This window comes from Vulpes lagopus, chromosome 2 (genome assembly GCF_018345385.1).
Source record: "Vulpes lagopus strain Blue_001 chromosome 2, ASM1834538v1, whole genome shotgun sequence".
NCBI lineage: Eukaryota > Metazoa > Chordata > Mammalia > Carnivora > Canidae > Vulpes > Vulpes lagopus.
The window spans coordinates 22,570,184-22,589,129 of record NC_054825.1 but is presented as its reverse complement, the minus strand read 5'-3'; the positions used below and the strand labels follow the sequence as shown (position 1 = coordinate 22,589,129).

General features: G+C 39.9%; 1 protein-coding gene across 5 annotated transcripts in view; it reads right to left on the bottom strand.

The window, feature by feature from the left end:
• SORCS1 (sortilin related VPS10 domain containing receptor 1) overlaps positions 1–18,946 on the bottom strand; it is a 495,497-nt gene that overhangs the window by 75,449 nt on the left and 401,102 nt on the right. For all 5 annotated transcript variants that reach the window (XM_041746197.1, XM_041746198.1, XM_041746200.1 and 2 more), the window contains exons 13-17: positions 17,081–17,172; positions 15,623–15,730; positions 13,770–13,887; positions 11,790–11,920; positions 8,447–8,560 (exon numbers count right to left, since the gene is read on the bottom strand). In XM_041746197.1, the coding sequence (XP_041602131.1) occupies positions 8,447–8,560; positions 11,790–11,920; positions 13,770–13,887; positions 15,623–15,730; positions 17,081–17,172 (563 nt within the window). The remainder of the gene's footprint in view (positions 1–8,446; positions 8,561–11,789; positions 11,921–13,769; positions 13,888–15,622; positions 15,731–17,080; positions 17,173–18,946) is intronic.

Genomic DNA, 18,946 nt, shown 5'->3' with positions numbered 1-18,946 from the left:
TATAGTGTGTGGAACCAAACTGTCAGAGTTTAAATTCAGGCACTTACTGTATGAACCTGGGCAGTTACCCAACCTTTCTCTAATGCTTTGGTTCTCTGCCTGTCAAATAGGGATAATTACAGAATCTTTTCAATAACCTTAAGAGGATTAAAAGAGATACTGCATTCAAAAGGACTTCACATAGAGTCTGGTGCATTATTAGAAACTTAATAAATATTAAAATATCAGTAATTAGTTTAAAAGTTAGCATTTAAAGTATTAAACACAAACTTGCTATTACACAGCTAGTTCCCAGGAAAAAAAATGTGGCCTTCTTACTGCCAAGATTATTTTAAGATCAAGTCATCGGACCATGTCAATTTTTTTCTTAGACTCATTCGCAACTTCCTGGGGGCTTATAAAAAAGGGTCAAGTTGAAGTTTTAAGTACAGCCCTCAATTTATCCTCAGTGCATTTGTCCAGCTTCAGCTCCTTCCCAACATGCTTCCTGAACCCAGGCCATGCTCAAGTCCACAGGCTTTCTTTCTTCCTTTGATTCATTCTTTCTAGAATGCTCTTTCCTCCTGTCAAGCTTTTACTCATTCTTTAAAAATCAGCTTAGAATTCCTGGTTCTGTATGAAGTTGCCTCTTGCCTTCTTAAGAGTAGTTATCAACGTCATGACCATAGGTCTTCTTGTAGTGAGAGGCAGAGATTACTGTCACTGAGCTATGTTATCCCTCCTTTGTGCTCACAATGTGAAGAATTTAAATGGTTATTTTCTTGGATCGTGCTATGTGCCTCTGCTTTCAAGGATAAAGTGCCATGTCACGACACTCAATAAAACAAAACAAAACAAAACAAAACAAAATGAAGCAAGCCTTACAGAAAGAGAAGGGGACTAGCTGTGGATACAATGTATGACTAAGACTTAATATCTTCCTGGACCCAATATGCCCATGTTTCAACAAAAGACCTGTGTAGGAACCATAACACCAACATGCAGAATGAATGAGGTTCCATGGCTGACTGAGAGGGTTCTCCCAGTTTCTCTCTTCAAAGGAACAGTTCTCAGGACTTCCTTTAAAGTGAGTAAGCAACCTTGGGATTAGGAGACCAGGAGGAGATTAAATGAGGGGGAAATTTTCCCTGTAATAAGCAGGGTGGAAGCACAAGTCATTTATTTTGACTAGTAAACGGAATGTGACATTATTTTGGATGCCAACTTGATGAAACATATGGCCATGTTCAACTAAATGACTTAAAATCAAGAATCATGAGAATGACTCATGGAATCCACACTTTCAGACAACGAGTTGTACAACTAATTTATGTAAAGAAATTTTCTTTGTTTTCCTGAGCACCTGTAGTCCTAGGAATCAATACTGAATCACTTCAAATTGGTCATGGATATGTCAGAGTCTGAAGGGATAGCAGAGATCATCCAATACAACCCTTCCATTTTTCATATATGTAAAATCAGATTTTAGAGTTTCCCAAGGTTACATGGGAGCAATTAAAAGCTCTGGGCCTCTGGAGAGTTTGGTGTCTCTTGCCACCTGGATGAGAATCATTAATGCCAATACCACTGATGTGGGTAAGAAAAGCTATATGAGGAACTAGGTCTCCACACAGTGATATTCACATTCTTTTTTCATTTCCCAACCCAGTGTCATCCCATGAGAATATGGAAAACCACATCTAAGCAAGGTGCTCTGAAGAGTCAACTTCATGGAAACAATTATTGGGTGTCTGCTGTGACACCAAATGGTTCTTTGCTAGAAAACCTCTACAATAGGCCCCTGTCATGTTGAGTCTGTAAATTATGCAAGTGGTTTCCTTTCTGTGTACTTTAAACACATGTGCCGCTTTTAGAACCAATTATTCTCCATGATGCACACTGACAAATCTTGCTGAGCAGCTCAGACTGAACATCAAAATCTCCTCCGGGCATGGGAGTACGGTCATCTGGGAAAAGCCCATTGCCCTCAAAGCCCCTGGAAATGGCAACTCCAGGGCGATGGCAGGCCAGCCAGGGTCTATGTGTTCTCATGGCTCACACAGAAAGGAGTATGTTTCTAGAAAGCATTTTTAAAACATTCCAAATGTGTGTTGGTAGTATGGAGATTACTGTTTTGCTAGAATTTATGTGTATTTATATATTTTTTCCCAGACCCACTAAATATTCTTACACAAATACTGAAATAATGTTAAAATTTAATGCAAAATTAATGCTAAAAATCTGTAAGCCTTCTGAGTAAATATCTTTGTAGTATATTAAGAAACTAACCCTGAGGAACAATAAGAGCTGTCATTGTACGTTCTTTTAGGAGGGATTAATGGCTTCTCAAAAGAAACTCCACAGACGGAAATTTCTATACACAGACATTTTTTTTAACACATCTAGAAATATCTCTAGCTTAATAGCAAGAAGAAATCTGTCCCCTGAGAAGATTATCTTGGTTTCTTATAATACACCAGCCCAATGCCCACTTTATTTTATATTTACACAATCTTTTACGGTTGGCATGAAACAAGCAATGTCCTAGTTAATTTAGCAACTTAAATTTGCAGCATGTTCTCTGGATCCAAACCGTATAAACAAGATTTAACCAAATATAAGTACAACTAGAGATTGTACTTGTGTATGTGCAAACTGAGATATTTATAGACACAGATGGAGAAACAAAGAGAAACAAATTTAGGGTAATTTCAGCACTAAAATACAAGAAAATACACAAATGAATACCGATTTCATTCTATTTGGACAAAAGGAACTTATTCAACTAATCAGGTAAATGTGGTATCTGCCTTGAGTGGTAGAGAGGGACACACGTGTGTTTTGCTGCCTAGTAGTCTCTGATCATGTGACTCTAGAGTGTAGGCTGGTGATTATTTGTTTTATAGATGAAAAAAACAGGGGCTTAAATATGTCCTAGATCTCAGTACTGCAGTGACTATTAATGTCGAGACCAGAGATATACAAAAAAACAATGTCTCCCCTTTCTTTTTTCCTTCACTCCAGAGCAGCTGTTAGATGATGACTATTGGTGATGGCATCTCCATTTTGCAGAGTGACTACCATTCACTGGGCACTGGGCTATCTGCTTTATAGACAGGGCTGCATTTAAGTCAAACCCCAAGAGCAGAGAGCAAAATTTTATAGGTTAAGAGGTGAAGCTATTTGCTAAGATAACAGTAAATGGCAGAAGTCACTTTAAACCCCTACCTGTTTCATTCTAAAATATTTCTCTTTTTCACCAGACAAAATATCCCAATTATACTTCACTTCCTGCCCATAACAGGCTGTGGCCTTGCCCTGTATCAGTCTTCTGGTTTTCCATAGAACGGCGTGGGGGAAAGTGTCAGGGCAAAGGGTGAAAAGAGGCAGGAGCTTACAGTGGAGAACATGGCAGAAATTTGCTCACATGTGGTTCCGTGCTGTGAACCTTAGAAACCAGATGCCACTGCTCCAAGGACTAAGGACAGGTAGTGCCAGCCACCTGGAGGGACATTTTACACTCATTTTAGCCCTCATTCCAACTCTCTTTTCTAAAACCTAGCCAAGAACTAAAACAAAAGTTGCACAACTGTTCATGTCTATACAGTGAAGCTAATATACATTTTGGCATCTCCTAAAAACAGCATTTCTATTAGGCATAATAATAACCGATGCTAGGCTTTTTCCATTGTGGTGAAGTAAGCAAACCCACAGACACTGCTATGTTTACAGGGTAATAAGGTGACTGTGAAGGCAACTATAACCATTTATAAAGTGAGATATTAACAAAAAACAAAAGGAGAAGGAAGGTTTACCTGTGTGCTTTGAACCCAATTCTCAGAGGGAGCTGCTGGGAGATTTGCTTGTTAAACTTCACTGACAAGGGGCGGTGGTTCAATAGACCCTTTCAGTTCAAGATCTGACTGCCTGTCTACACCATGTGCTCTGCTAGAAGGGGTGAAGTGAAGCAAGAGAGGTACTTGGGGGGTACCACTGGCGAATGCTCTCATTTGCGGGCTGACCTTGCCCTTGTGATCCCTATTTCATCCCGGCCTGACACTGATACAGGATCCATTCTGACAGAGCACAGGATGCCTACAGATAGCTCAAACTGACATGGGAGAGACCTGGGGGTGCAGGGTGGCACCTTGGTCTATCATCCAGTTCCAGGGACTGGCATTAGGTGATCTTTTCAGCCTGGTCATCTCTTACTCCTATTGCCTGATGTGATCTTCCTCACTTTGTTACCTTGGGAAATCTCGCTCAGCTTTCCCTTATAGAATCCATTGGAATTTGTATTTTAAAGGAGGATGGTGATTACTACAAATGAATCTGTAATGTGTGGGGCTCCTGGAAGTGTGTGAGCCAGAAGCTAGAGTTTTAATCCTTATGGGGAAATATTTGGCAGTGCCTGGATCCTCAAGTCTAGGAAGTAAGAAGTTGGCTAGGGGGGATTTGCCTTACAAGTTAGCAAAAACACTTCTAATTGCCAAAAGAGAATCCAATTATCTTTGTGTTTTTTTTTTTTAATTTTTATTTATTTATTTATTTATTTATGATAGTCACAGAGAGAGAGAGAGAGGCAGAGACACAGGCAGAGGGAGAAGCAGGCTCCATGCACCGGGAGCCCGATGTGGGATTCGATCCCGGGTCTCCAGGATCGCGCCCTGGGCCAAAGGCAGGCGCCAAACCGCTGCGCCACCCAACAATTATTATGATACGAGGATGTTAATTGCAACATTGTTTATAGCGGCAGAAAACAGAAAATAACCCAAATATTAATGACAGGAGATGACCGAGCAATACCAGGTACTTTAATACTCTCAAATTAAAAGAAATTAGGGGATCCCTTGGGTGGCTCGGTAGTTAGGCACCTGCCTTTGGCCCAGGGTGTGATCCTGGGGTCCCGGGATCAAGTCCTGTGTCGGGCTCCCTGTGTGGAGCCTGCTTTTTCTGCTTCTCTCTCTCTTTGTGTGTCTTTCATGAGTGAATAAATAAAATCTTTAAAAAAATAAATACAAGAATTTAGATGGAAGGTAGCCCTATATACTCTGTCTTGGAAAGTTGTTTAAGGTATATTTCTGAATGAAGAGGAAAAAATAATAATATATCTAATGGGAAATGACATACAAGAGCAACATCCCATATTAATTTTCTATTATTTTTTCTTGGCAAGATTATTTGATGGCAAATGCAAAGTGTCTGGAAGCATACACAGCAAAGTGACCTCAGTTATGTGAGCAAAGGGGGCAGGATAGGAGTGATGAACTAAATTTGTTTTTAAAGCAGAAAACATGCATACATTTTTTTTGTAATTAAATGTTTTTAAGTGAAAAGCTAGGTGTTTGATGGCAACAGTATACTGGTTACAACATTAAATACTGAGTCTGTGCTTATGAAATGCCACCAAGTCAACACATAGCCAAAGGGCTTTTAGGGTGAAGGGCTAGAGGGACATTGCATTGTTTTTCAATTTTTATCTATACACTACCTCTTGCCAACTTTTAAGTTGGCTACAGATACAGTAAATAGGAATTTGATGGGATGAGGCCTTCTTGAAGATGATTTTAGGTATCTGTACCAGCAAAGGGTCTCCTTACTCTTAATGCAGAATATTTAGAGAGGCAATATGCCCATCATCTTCATATCCATCCCCCTGCCTTTAGCCCTTGGGGCCCTGTGAGAGTGGTCAGTCTTCCACCCATGAGTCCTTTGCCCTTGAGAGCAGGGCACTTATCCTACCTGCTGATGGCTGGAATTTATTATGTCTCCCCTTTACACAAGCTTGCTCACTGATGGGGGTACTATTCTGGACAAAGTCCGAATGGAATAGATGAAATCAGGAGATGTAGTCACTTAACAAAAATTTTGGGGGGTCAGACACTAGCATATCATAATACCCACTTATATGAACACTGCTCCCTAGGGAGTAAGGTCTGTGATTAATAAACATCACTGTATTGATAAACATGTATATACTTGGACACTTATTGCTGAATCACAGTTTTAATTGAAATCTTAGTTTTATGGGGCAGAGATGAAAAATTCCTTTGAGTAGATTATTTATTGTGATTTAATCATCGCTGATATTTTATTTTAGAGGAGTTAAGAGTTTATGTGAATTTCACATACTAAGTTTACCAAAAGAATGGGGAAATCTATTTAGGGGTAGCTTAAAATGTGTGAGTGTGTATGTATGTGTGCGTGTGTATGTGTACTCTCAATAAACTGAAGAGTGAGGGTCGCTGCCTACACTCTGCCCTATTCCAGTGACTTGAGTAGCATGTCGAAGAATTTGGACCCCTCTGTACTCCCCTCATCAATACCAAAGAGAAAATGTTATAACTTCCTTGACTGATTGAGTTAGTGGAAAAAAAAAATCAATTCAGAAACTAGCAGGAGAGGTTCCCAATGTCCTTTACAATGTCTAAACATGCTGGTGCATGCAAGTAATAAAACTTGGTTCTCTGGCGCTCCTTCACCATTAAGCGTACTCATTTTGGCAGCCCCCTTTCTGGTTTTCCCATGGTTCTGCATGGTGAAGGCCTCACCAACCCACTGCTATCAAAAGGTCATTTGTACTTTCCTTAGGTTTTATGTTATAGTGCAAATAAACCACAGCTTATTCCTGGATTCAAAAGTTCTACGAATCTCCAATATCAGAGATAAGAACATTTGAGGGCACAGGTCTGTGCTGTTTCCCTCCTTTACAAGATTATTATATGCTATTTTGCTCATTTTATTCTTAAGAAAATTGGTAAACATTTCAAATACAGATGCACAGAAATGGAAATGTGGAAGTCCTCACCCCTGTGCTGCAGGTGGCATGAGACTGAGAAGAACAATTTTCCAGTGGAAAAGGCCTGCTTGGTTAGGCATCCCCCACCCTCTCTTCCCTCCCCTCTTCCTCAGTTCCTCTGTTTTCACATTTTAAGATCAGGATTTTCAAATATGCACAAATGAGAGGAAATAGTTAAAATAAATACTCCTGGCCCCTTATTAATTTACTTTCAAACATTTTCAATATTTGTCTGTTTTTTTTTAACATTTTAAAACAAATGTCACACATGTATCCTTAAAAGATTAAGTTTCTTCTTTTCTAGTCAAACCAAAAAACCATTATCATGCCCAATATATAACTGTATTTTACTAATATAATAAATATAATATGAATGTTTATATTTAGATAAAGCCTAATATCACCTGTGATAGTTAACTTACGTGTCAATGTGACTTGCCCGTGGGTGCCCAGATATTCAGTTAACCACTATGCTGAGTCATTCTGTGAAGGTTGTTTCTCGTGAGGCTGGCATTTACAATAAGAGGCAGAGTAAAGCAGATTGCTCTCCCAATGTGGATGAGCCTTGTCTAATATGCTGAAGGCCAGAATAGACCAAAAGGCTTATCCTTTCCTGAGCAAGAGGGTATTCTTCTTGCCTGACTGCTTTCAAACTGGAAATTCATCTTTTTTTCTGCCTTCACACTCACACTGAGAAACTGGCTCCTCCTGGGTTTTGAGCCTTCTGAATTTCAGACAGAACTACATCATCAGCTTTCCTGGTTCTCACACTTTCAGACTTGGACTAGAAACAAATTGTCGGCTCTCTTTGGTGTCCAGCTTGCAAACTTGGACTTGCCACTTCCATGATCATGTGATCCAATTCCTTATAATATATGTGTGTGTGTATAGAATCTCCTATTGATTCTCTTTCTCTGGAGACTCCAGATTAATACATCAACTAATCACCAGATCATATTCCATTTTTCCATATGGCTCAAAGATGTCTTTTTATATATCATTTGAATCAGAATCTAAATAAGTTCCATACACTATTTTTAAAGTCTATAAATATCAACTATACTTGTGAAATGAAATTTTTTTTATTGTATTTCTCAAATAATATTGGATAAGCCCTACAACACAGAACATTAAACACAAGCTTTTAGAATCTGATTCCATATTTATAAAGATAAGAGTATGTGCCTTAAATGCATCAAGATTGGACACAGGGAGAAAATAAAATACATTTCAACTAATAGCAGTATACTCTAAAAAAGTCAATGAGCTTCTTTGTTCACTCTAGCTTTCACATCTGTAAAATAAGAAATGCATCTATGAAATATTTACTTAGTCTTCCTCACAGAGATGCAGTGAGGAGGAAAGATAGCCTCCCAGAAACATTTCTGAAATAAAGTAGCAAAAAGTGAAGGAATTTATAGATTATCATTATCATCTGCATCCAAGGAACCTGTTTTGTTTCTTTATTTACAACTGAGGTCTTACTCTCAGATGAAAATCGTACTATTAATACAAATCTGTGCTGGATTACTAACATGAACAAAAAAAAAAATACATTGTGTTATAATGAAAAAGGCCTGGTTGTCAATCAAACATAATTCTGGAAGTTTAACACAGGCTGAGAAACCATACAGGTTGACCGCTCAGGTCGCCACCTCAGACACTCACCCAGTACTGTTGAGATAACTCTGTCCTAAGCTGCAGTCCTTTGACAGAGAAGATGGATTGAACCAAAATGCCGGCAGACACTGACCATTGCTGTGTCGCTCATACCCATAGTCACTGTGGGGGAAAGAGCCAAGAGAGACTTTTCAGTAGGTGGCAAAATTACTGGGAACAGTTTCATGGTAGCCCACAGCCAACTTCCAATCTAGCCAATTAGTCGAAAAGTAAGAATTCACTGAATCAATATCTTTCCCAAAATGGATCTGTTTTTTTCCCCTGTGGAATATCTGTCAACTAATTACCCATGACAATATCCTACAAAACCCATTTTTAGAAAAGCAAAATTGAAAGCAACACAGAAGCCTGTGTAGACAGAGGCTCAATGACCAATAATTCCAAGGAAATGGCTTTAGGTTGAGAGAGTAGACTATGTTCTCATTAAGAGAATACACAGTATTGACGGTGGTTGGGCCCCAAGAAAGCTGCAATTGGAAAAGAGACATTGGTGAAGCTCAACCCTCAGTGTAAACATCACTGAAACAAACACAGCCACATGTGGCACAATTCTCATTCCTGGTGATGTCTTTGGGGTGCTCTTCCAAGACATCTGGATCTACCACATAGAACTGAGCCAGTTCTCTCCATGCACACTCCATATGCTTCAAAGTCACGGCAGAAAAGGAAAATGTCCTTGAGGACTGTCACGAGCACTCCCCCAAGGAAGTTTTGTCCTCATCAGGTAGCATTGTCAGTTGGGACTAACTGCTCTAAATTGTCTCTCGACTTTGGAAATAGTCAAAGACCTTTCTCTCTGTATCCTCTCTTTCTTGCCTCCAGGGGCCTCTGCATGGCCTGATATTCTTGGCTTCTGGAATATGAACTTGGGCACAGAGGATGACAACAAATTGCATCTCCACATGCACAGACAAATCACAGACAGTAACCAGCAAGCATTAGTATGAATTGGCCCATCTGTGTAATGGAGGTGAGATGCTGGTATACAAGGGTCAGGAAGGAAGAAACAGGCTTGGCCAAGGGGCCTGTCACCAGGCAGCTGGCACTTAGAATTCTGCACAGATCAGCTGGGTCTGGTGCTGGTTCAACACAGCATGGATAGAAGACTTCAGAAATGCTGCCTACAGGACACCCGATGTTCATTGCTGGGGATTACTTTACAAATGTCAAAGAATGGCAGGCAAGGTCATGTGGGAGACTGTCCAGGGGAGAGCCAAGCTAAGAGGGAGCATTTAGCGACAACCACCTTTTATTACACTGCAGTCAAGTGGAATCACCAAAGCTCTAGCTACTAGTATAGAGACTCAACAAGGTCATGGTGAGTTTTCCAAAAATATTTTTAGAAATTATGCAGTAAACAAAAATCGCATTTGACCAGAAAACCTTAAAATGACCTAATTTATAATTCACTGCCCACTTATCAGAATAGATTTGAGTTAGTGGCATGAGTAGCAGATTCCAATCACAAATAAATACAAGAATTGAGCCAAGATCGGAGGAGAGTTGAGAGATAAAGAAAGGGAGAAGACTGACTGCCTTCCTTACCCTGTGTTCCTTTCACTCTAGACTAACTTAAAACTGAAAAAGAAAAATAACACATGACAATGACAACAACAAAAGACTAGCTTATTTTTTTATTTTTATTATTTGTATTATTTTTTAAGACTAGCTTATTTTGGAACCTTGTAGAAAAGTTGCCCCCAAACCCCAAAATATCTCTAGGAAAAATCAAGGAATCAGGACATCTCACCTCACTTTTTCTCTTTGGTTTTCTACAGAAAAACATTGCCCTTTACAAAAGGACGACTATTTGGTAAGGCTGACGTTAAATGACTAAGATAAAATGTTAACTTCCTTTACAACTCTTCCTTGAGGAGAGGGGATAAAGGAGAAGCAGTCAGAAAGAGGGATGGGATGAAGGACCTTAAAATTCCATGGATGTTCTCCCTGTGACTGCATTTTGGGGTGTCAATCCTGAAAGGTAGGGAGAGGATAGGATATTTTTATCATTGTAATAATGGTACATTGGCCAAAACAGAAGTTACAGGTGGGGAGACCCCTGTAGAATTCCTTGTGAGCTCCAGTGTAACTCAAGTTCAACTGACCTCTGGCTGAACCCAAGAGATACAGCACTGGCTCTTGGCTTGCCTTGTCTACCAACAAGAGGGGAAAAAGCCTTGGGTTATCAGACTGAGGGCTGGCGGCCAATTCTGGAAGGCCTGTTCAGGACTATTTATTCAGAGAATGTCTCCAGAGGTCTACCATGGGAGAAGACTTACTTTTTCTAAGCTATATGATGTGTATGCACACAGTATCTCAGCCCAGTCACTGATATTTAATGGTTAGATAGGTGATCTGTGAATGCTATACAGGTAGATATCCAATACGAGAGGAATGACTTTGGTGCCTCATGCAGGTCAAGTTTCCATCACCTAACACTGATGTATATATTTAGCAATTGCTTTCTCTAAACCAAAATATATAACTAAATTTTAAGAAAAGGAAAGAAAAGAAGAAAGAAGAAAGGCATTAAATGAGATGGATATGATGAAGGGAATTACCACCTACTCATCCTTAATAATTTCCAACCTCATTTGACAGCCAAACTCTGACCTAGAATAGAACAAGGGTAGCACTGCCCCTCTGGCGAGCTTTCTGCTTACCAGATGCTTCAGAAAGGATGCTGTGGCACACAAATATTTCAGTCCTTTCTAGTTTATACTAGCTTAATCCTGGAAAAGGGAGAAGTCTTCCATACCATCAGGTCCACAGAACCATAGATTTCCAACTGCCACTGAATCAATCCTTGCATTGAGATCAGAAAAATCTTCCATACCTTGCAGGAGTCATCATCAGCCAATCAACCACTGGCTGAGAACCTCCAGGGACAGCAAGTATCCTGCCTTCTGAGATCATTGTTCCATACTAGGAACCTAGAATCTAGGAAGTTTTTACCTTGAGCACAAATGCATTTACTGTCTGAAAAGTCAACTTCCTGTTTTCAGTGTTGTTGTCTAAAGCAACTTGGTAGATGTGGTCTTTTTTTTTTTTTTTTTTGGTCCTGGGTGCTACTAGATATGTGAAGCTAATTACCAGCGATCTTGTGAATTCTCTTTCAGCCCAAAGAAATTTCTAGTGTTTCCATATATGTATGCATACATACGGCTAATACACTATGCTGTCTTCAAGAGGTAATTCGATAAGAATATGAGGCTTGTCACTTCACTCATATGTATATGCTACTATTATTTCAAACCTTAGCTTTCGTTAAGGCCCATGTGGATCTGATACATGGAATGAATGATTCCATGGAGTCCCGGCACAAGCTTACCAGTCAAAATCGGCCTCTGTGCAGACACAGGGTTCAGATTCCATAGCTCCTGCATATTTGCCTTGCATACACTTACGCTCTGATTTTCGCTTCTTATATATCCTTTTTGCTCCCATGATGCACGCTTCCCCCTGTAAGGAGACAAGCATCTCATGCAGTTGGGCACAGAGTTTGGACCTTCTCTGATCCACATTGGGACATTCAGGGAGATGTTTTCTAGCTTTAGTGTAATCTGGACACAGGTAGCCTGCTTTGTGCTAATGGCATTTTCTTTTTGAGGTCTAGAACCCTGGTATGGAATGCAACTATGAAGACAATCCTAAGAAGTATTGAGGGTGTGTCAGAAACATCCTGAAATCTTTATGTATTCGGCAAACATTTACTTGGCAAGGTATGAGGCACCATGCTACGATGGACATACAGATGCCTAAGACTTGAGCTATAACAAATGCATTGCCAACAAATCTATAGTAATTAAGTTCACTTCATCTATAATAAAAGATTTATGCATGTAATCATTTATGAGCATCTGAAAGAAGAGTATTGCTAAGAAATATAAAGATCCATTTTGCTTCGATTTATTATGCCTCTGCCCACACAACTTTATAGCACTTATTTTATGTCCACCTACCAGACAACTGAGAGAACTAAACTCAGTGTTTCTCCACAAAATAAACAAAAGCTTTGAATATCACAGTGCCTGTGTATCCCAAAAGGGGAAATAGCAGCAACGTAAATGAGCAATAATTTTATTGTTGAGTCTTCAAAAAGACTATATGATTCTAGCTGATGCAGCCCCAACTGTCAAACACAGCTTTGTGTCTGAGGGCAGAGAAGAGTTCTGTGTGGGCTAGTATAAAACTAGATTTCTTGAGCAAATTCACTTTGATCAGCTCCATCACATATACACATCTCTATATAAATATATTACAGTTGACCCCTGAGCAACACAAGAGTTAGATGTGCTGACCCTCGCACACAGTCCAAAATCCACGTGAAACTTTTAACTCCCTCAAAACTTTACTGCTAATAGCTTATCACTGACTGGAAGCCTAACTGATCACATAAACAGTCCATGAACACATATTTTGGATATGTACTATATGCTGTATTCAATAAAGTAAGCCAGAGAAAAGAAAATCATAAGGAAGAGAAAATATGTTTACAGTACTGAATTATATTTACTGAAAAAAAATATGCATGCACGTGGACCGGCATAGTTCAAACCCACGTTGTTCAAGGGTCAAGTGCACTTAGTCTAGCTTTAAGGATATGATGTGTCACTGTCTGAATATGCTGATGGCTGTGCAGTGGGAATGTCTGCTGTGTCCTTGGTGAGACTTGCAGAATAACTTCCACCCCGGGAAACTGAAGGAGAGATGCTTTCAGCTAAACATTCTGATACAAGCTGATCAGCTGAGGGGCCAGAATGAAGGGAAGCTTCCTATTAATAATTCTGCACCCTTTGTACCTTGGAAGGAGGCAAGAAGCCCTACCTAATCCCAGAGAATCACAGGGTGACAAGGAAGGATTTTACTGGCACCGCTCATCAAGTGTAATTTTATTATTTTATGTCTCTGTTTGCATTGCTAGATAAAACTGAAGATCTTTCCTCACCCCTGCCCCTATCCTCCAACCACATGACATGCTCAGATAAATTCTATTTGGATCTACGTGCTGAGTTGGTATTTCATTTTGCGTTGTAAGTCTAAGCCAAGCACATTTGAATTTTATCTCATTATATCCTAGTACAATAAAAAAAGAAATTACTTCACAACAAGTCATAAATGTTGAGTTTGTTCACTGCTGTGGAACACAAAACGTATAAGAAAGCAGCAGATGTAACTTTAGATGTAGCCGGAGAGGTAAACCGTAGCTGTGAGGAACCCCAATTCCTACACTCACGTGACTGACTGCCTTTCCCCCAGCATGCCTCATGCCTTCCACCCAGGACCCTACCTCAGCCCTCCCCCTTCCTACCTGGCTGTGCAGCTGCCAGGGTCTGTAGTCCTCCTCGGCACACCGTCTGTCGAAAATGGACTTGTAGTCCACTTTGACCAGCTGCCATTCAGAGCGGTGGCTGAAGTGTCCAAACACTCTACAGAGTTCACAATGAGAAAAATAATCACAATGGAAACAACTCCAATAGCTAACGTTTGCTGGGTGTTTACCACGAGCTTAGCACAATGCTGAACACATTACAGTGATCAGGTCACTTCATCCTTAAAACACATTTACGAGGAGGGTGACTATTATTGACTCTGTACCACATATGAGTAATTTGAGGCTCAGAGAATTTTGCCTTCATGCAAAACACCAAAGCCAACTCACTAAGAACCAGTAGAGTCAGAACCCAGAATCCAGGTAGAGTCTGACTACAAACCCACTTCTGCATGTTGTACCACAAGAATGGTTGCAAAAAAAAAAAAAAAAAAAAAAAAAAGAAAACAATCACAAAACAATCACAAATGCTGCCTTTTATGTGGTCCAGGATTATACTTTTATGTCCTTTGGTTAATGCCCATGGTTCCTAGTTTCCCTCCAATTTCACCTTCCTGTCAGTCCCTGAGGAGAGTAGGCATTGAGCTCGGTAGTGAGTACTATGTCCTGAACTCGCATTCTACTCTCCTTACCACTCAAACTCGGGTATCTAATCAGGTGTCTGAATCACCAGTCAGAGCCATCTATGGATAAAAGCCACAAAGTAGCCTTTGCAAGCAGCTTTTTTTCATCTGTGTTCTACAAATATGAAAACTGATTAAAGACAAATTATGGAAAAAATAGCTAATCTGGCTGTGTGTACTGTGGGCAAAAGTGGAGCTAATTAGGCTTATTAAATTTTTGTGGATCTTTTCTATCATTAAAAGGAGGGAAGAAAAAATTAGAAAATGTACCAACTAATTCACTATGATTCTAAAATTTTCATTGATGACAGGGTTGGCTACCTTAAAACCTTCTCTCTCCTTTCCATGTCCAATTTTCCAGGGGAAGGAAAAAAAAACCCTCATAGTTTCAAATTTCACATTCAAAGCTCATGTTTTGAAACCCTTAAGCAGGCAACTCATTAATCAAGTCTTTCACAAATTAATGATCATCACTTTCCAGACAAGAATGAGTGCAAATACAATTTCACAAGAACAGACTGTTCTCACAGTTTTTCTAATATGCCTCACAAGTGGGTTAGGTAAAGAGCCAGGGAAAAAGAAAATCCTTTGTGGGGTTTTGATCAAGCTCTATGTTCTGCCTTAAAGTGAGATAATTCTTATATGCCTGTGATTTTCTGTATATTGAGTTTACTATTAAAGTTTTAAATGTATAGTTTTATTTTCTATTGAAATAATCAATTCTAATTTCCCTAAGCCCACTCAGTATAGGAAGAAATTAGCTGTGTCCTTCTGCTGCCAACCCTCAATGTGGGTGTCCTAATTAGTAAAGAGCCAAGAAAATAGTCACCCACATTTTTCTCTCCCCTTTGCTGAGAAACCATGAAGTCAGTTGTACTGACCTTGGTAGCAATTTCAAATCTAACCAGGCTTTGCTAAAAGCAACACGTTTCTGGGGGCATGTGGGTGGCTCAGTTGATTAGGTGTCCAAATCTTGGTTTTGACTTAGGCTGAGTTCTCAGGGTTGTGAGATTGAGCCCCACATGAGGCTCTGTGTATAGCATGGAGTCTGCTTGAGATTCTCTCTGCCTCTGCCCTTCCCCCTGCTCATGCGTGCTCTCTCTCTCTTTCTCAAATAAATAAATAAATAAAATCTTTAAAGAGAAAAGAAGAAACAACATGTTTCTGGATTTATATTAAAATTATAAGACATCATACTTTTCCACTTACGTCATGATTAGAGTCTCTTCCCCAGGCTCACCCAGAACTCCATCCACAAAAAGTGGAATAGATGTGAAACTATACTTGCTCCAAGATCTCCCTTCATCAAAACTCAACCTAATGAAAGAAGAAATAACAGGCATCAGATCTCAAAAGAAAAAAAAAAATCCTTTCAGAGGAAAGATACTATCAGCCAGGAGAGAATACATTTTAAAAGCACCCGGGGCACTGTCAAAGTAGGCCTTTTATATGAATAAGTATTCTTAATTACATCAGAAGGTAGAAATACAGTTAGCCAAGTGATTTGGGACCCAGATGTGTTATAACAGCCGTAAGGGGAGAGCTGCATGTAATGGGAATAATAATAAGTCTTTGATAGAATTTTTTTTAATTTGGATATTTTATTAGATCTCAGATCTCAATGTCACCCTTTCCAAAACACTGCAATCTAGCAGCAAGCCTTACTGGTAATTCTGAAGAGCAATGGCCTTATGAGATCTACTTAGATGGACTTGAACCAGCTGCCTCTAAGCAAGCAAACCCTTAGTGGCTTCCCTCCTACACTGTTAGGAATCCTAGCTGACTCATTGAGGGAGTGGGTACAGAGGACTGGCTCTCGAGAGTAAGAGAGGTCTGAAACTCTGCTGGTCACACAGGATGTTTCCTTTGCTCTGCCTTTCTCGGTGGATTTCTTCCCCCATGCTAAGTTTCCATTTCTCTTATTTCTGCAGCTTTCCTGTCAGTCTCCAAAGTAACTAACACCAGAGGGAAAATCATGCTTTTGGTTTTGAACAAGCTTGCATGTGGAGAGAGACCCTTTCAAAAACACAGATGAAGGAGGCTACTAGAAACCATTCTGGAAGTTAGGCCTTGCACGTCCATCTGTGTGAGACCTACAGGTAGAGTTGTAGATTGTCACCCCACCTTCTAAAGGAAGCTAAGGAAGTAGGATCAGGGGAAAGGAGACAGGAATAGACATGCCCTGAACTACTGATCTCTGTGCAGAACACATATAATGAACACATGTTAAGCTACTCTTAACTTCTACCCATTGTATACCTGACACACCGCTGTCCCTGTGAATATACCTGAAGGAATAAGGAAGGTACTGGGGAGGGTCTTGACATATTTGAAAAACATCACACAGCAACTCTCTCAGGGGCAGAATCTCTCTCTCTCTCTCTCTCTCTCTCTCTCTCTCTCCCCCCCCCTCCCTCCCTCCCTCTCTCTCTCCCTCCTCCCTCCCCTCCTTTCTCCTTTTCATCTTCCTATCTCCTTTCTTCCTTCTTTTGTGAAACTTCAGGCAATATAATCTTATTTTAATAAAGGCAAAGGTATAAATTACGTTCTAGTAGCCATTGACGTTTTACTACAAACACAGTCCCTATCTGATAGCCTGAGTACTCAACTGGTCTTAGCAAGATGGAGCCATCCAGTGCATGACTCATGGGCAACAGGTGTCCTTACCAGAGATGTCGAATTGGGAGAGATGTGTGCTTCATAGCAACCAGAACTCCACCCTGATCCAGATACAAAACACTGTGTTCTTCTTCAAAGATCTGCAAGAGGAAAACACATACAGATGGACACATATCCACATCCGCACACACTCAGAATTAGTCTTTGTTAGAACAGAAAAATCCCTCCCACAATAGAACAGGGTCTCCCAAAATCTTTGGAAAGATGGTTGCACACAATGTTTCCTAAGGTGGGCCGCACATACCACTGGAGTTATATAAAATGACTTTAGGTGTGCCACAAAAGAAATCTTAAGAATTAATAGTTATGTATTCATGTTTATATTCCCATCTTTTTTTTTTTTTTGCAGTAAGTTTTGTTGATTCCCACTGATGACCATGTCAGAATACTGGGTAGCCATAATATTGTGTAGCATCTGTAGAAGGAAGAAATCTTAGAGACACTTTACTCCAACATTCTCAATTTTACAGATGAGAAAACTAAGGTTTAGGAAGATGTGACTTGCCTAAGGCCATACATATAGTAACACAGAGAGCTGGGACTTGCAGAATTACAATGTCCTTCCCAGAAGTAATTGTTTCAGAGTTTCCAAGTGTTACAGAGGAAAGTTGTTCTTGTCTAATTCATAGATTCTCAACCAAGCCAAAAAGTAATTCTGATCAAAGTGGAATCAACTTTGGGTAGATGTGTCATTTAGGTTTTTCTCCAAATGTGGAGAAATCAATTTGAAGTCAAGTGGAAACGGGCTGCAAACAATTTCTGTGTCCTCTCCATAAAGGATGTGTGCTCTTTCCTCATAATTGCACTGTTGGTATTGGCTTGTCTGTGGCTACACTACAGACATAATTATTTTTCCCGTTGTTTACCTCTTACACCTAAGGTGTTATCTCAGGACTACAGATGTAGAGAGTTCTTTACTTGGTTTAGGGTGCTGGGGGAAACAAAATGGGATCCTGGCTCTTGAACTATTCCTCAGAGGCAGGTTAATAGTGCATGTACCTACATACCTCCAAGATCAATAGCCCTGAGGTTTCTTTTTTCTTTTTTTTTTTTTAAGATTTTATCTATTTATTCATGAGAGAGAGAGAGAGAGGCAGAGAGAGAAGCAGGCTCCATGCAGGGAGTCTGATGCGGGACTCGATCCCAGGACTCCAGGATCATGCCCTGGGCTGAAGGCAGGTGCTAAACTGCTGAGACACCCAGGGATCCCCAGCCCTCAGGTTTCTTAAGCAAATTTCTTCCCTGCTTCTCTCTCTCATAAAATCATGTGAATCACACCGAGGACCTATGAAGGTTCTGAAGCTAGGAAATGGTAACTGGCCATAACACGGACATCTCTGTCTAAAATTTAAAGCAGAGTGTTCTCATTTCTGTGTGATTAGATTTCAATTTATGGTGCTAGTTATTGTATGATAATTAAACGTCAGTAGGTTATTAAAATATATTTATTGAAGTGTAACAACCATGCATTAGGCACATATCTTGTTATGATTGCTAAACCTCATTAAATGCCTGTTTTATAAGCTATGGGTATCTAATTTTCATTTAGAAGAAAGAGAGGAAGCATTTAAGCTAAACACATTGGTTTAAAGTGATTCCATTTCCACCTTTCCTAACATATGCACCCTGATGGTTATTACTCTGTCTTCTGCACATGAAATTTAAACATTTTAGGATACCACCTGGGTAATGGCTGTTTCTGTGTCACTGCATTCCTCTCTACTCTGACTCTAAGGCAAGGGAAATTTATGGAGACAACCCAGTGTTGGGTATATAATCTACCCCCCAGGCCCCATGTTCCCTACATAATAACCTCTCTGGAATCCTGATTTTCTTGGGAAAAAAATCAGTTAG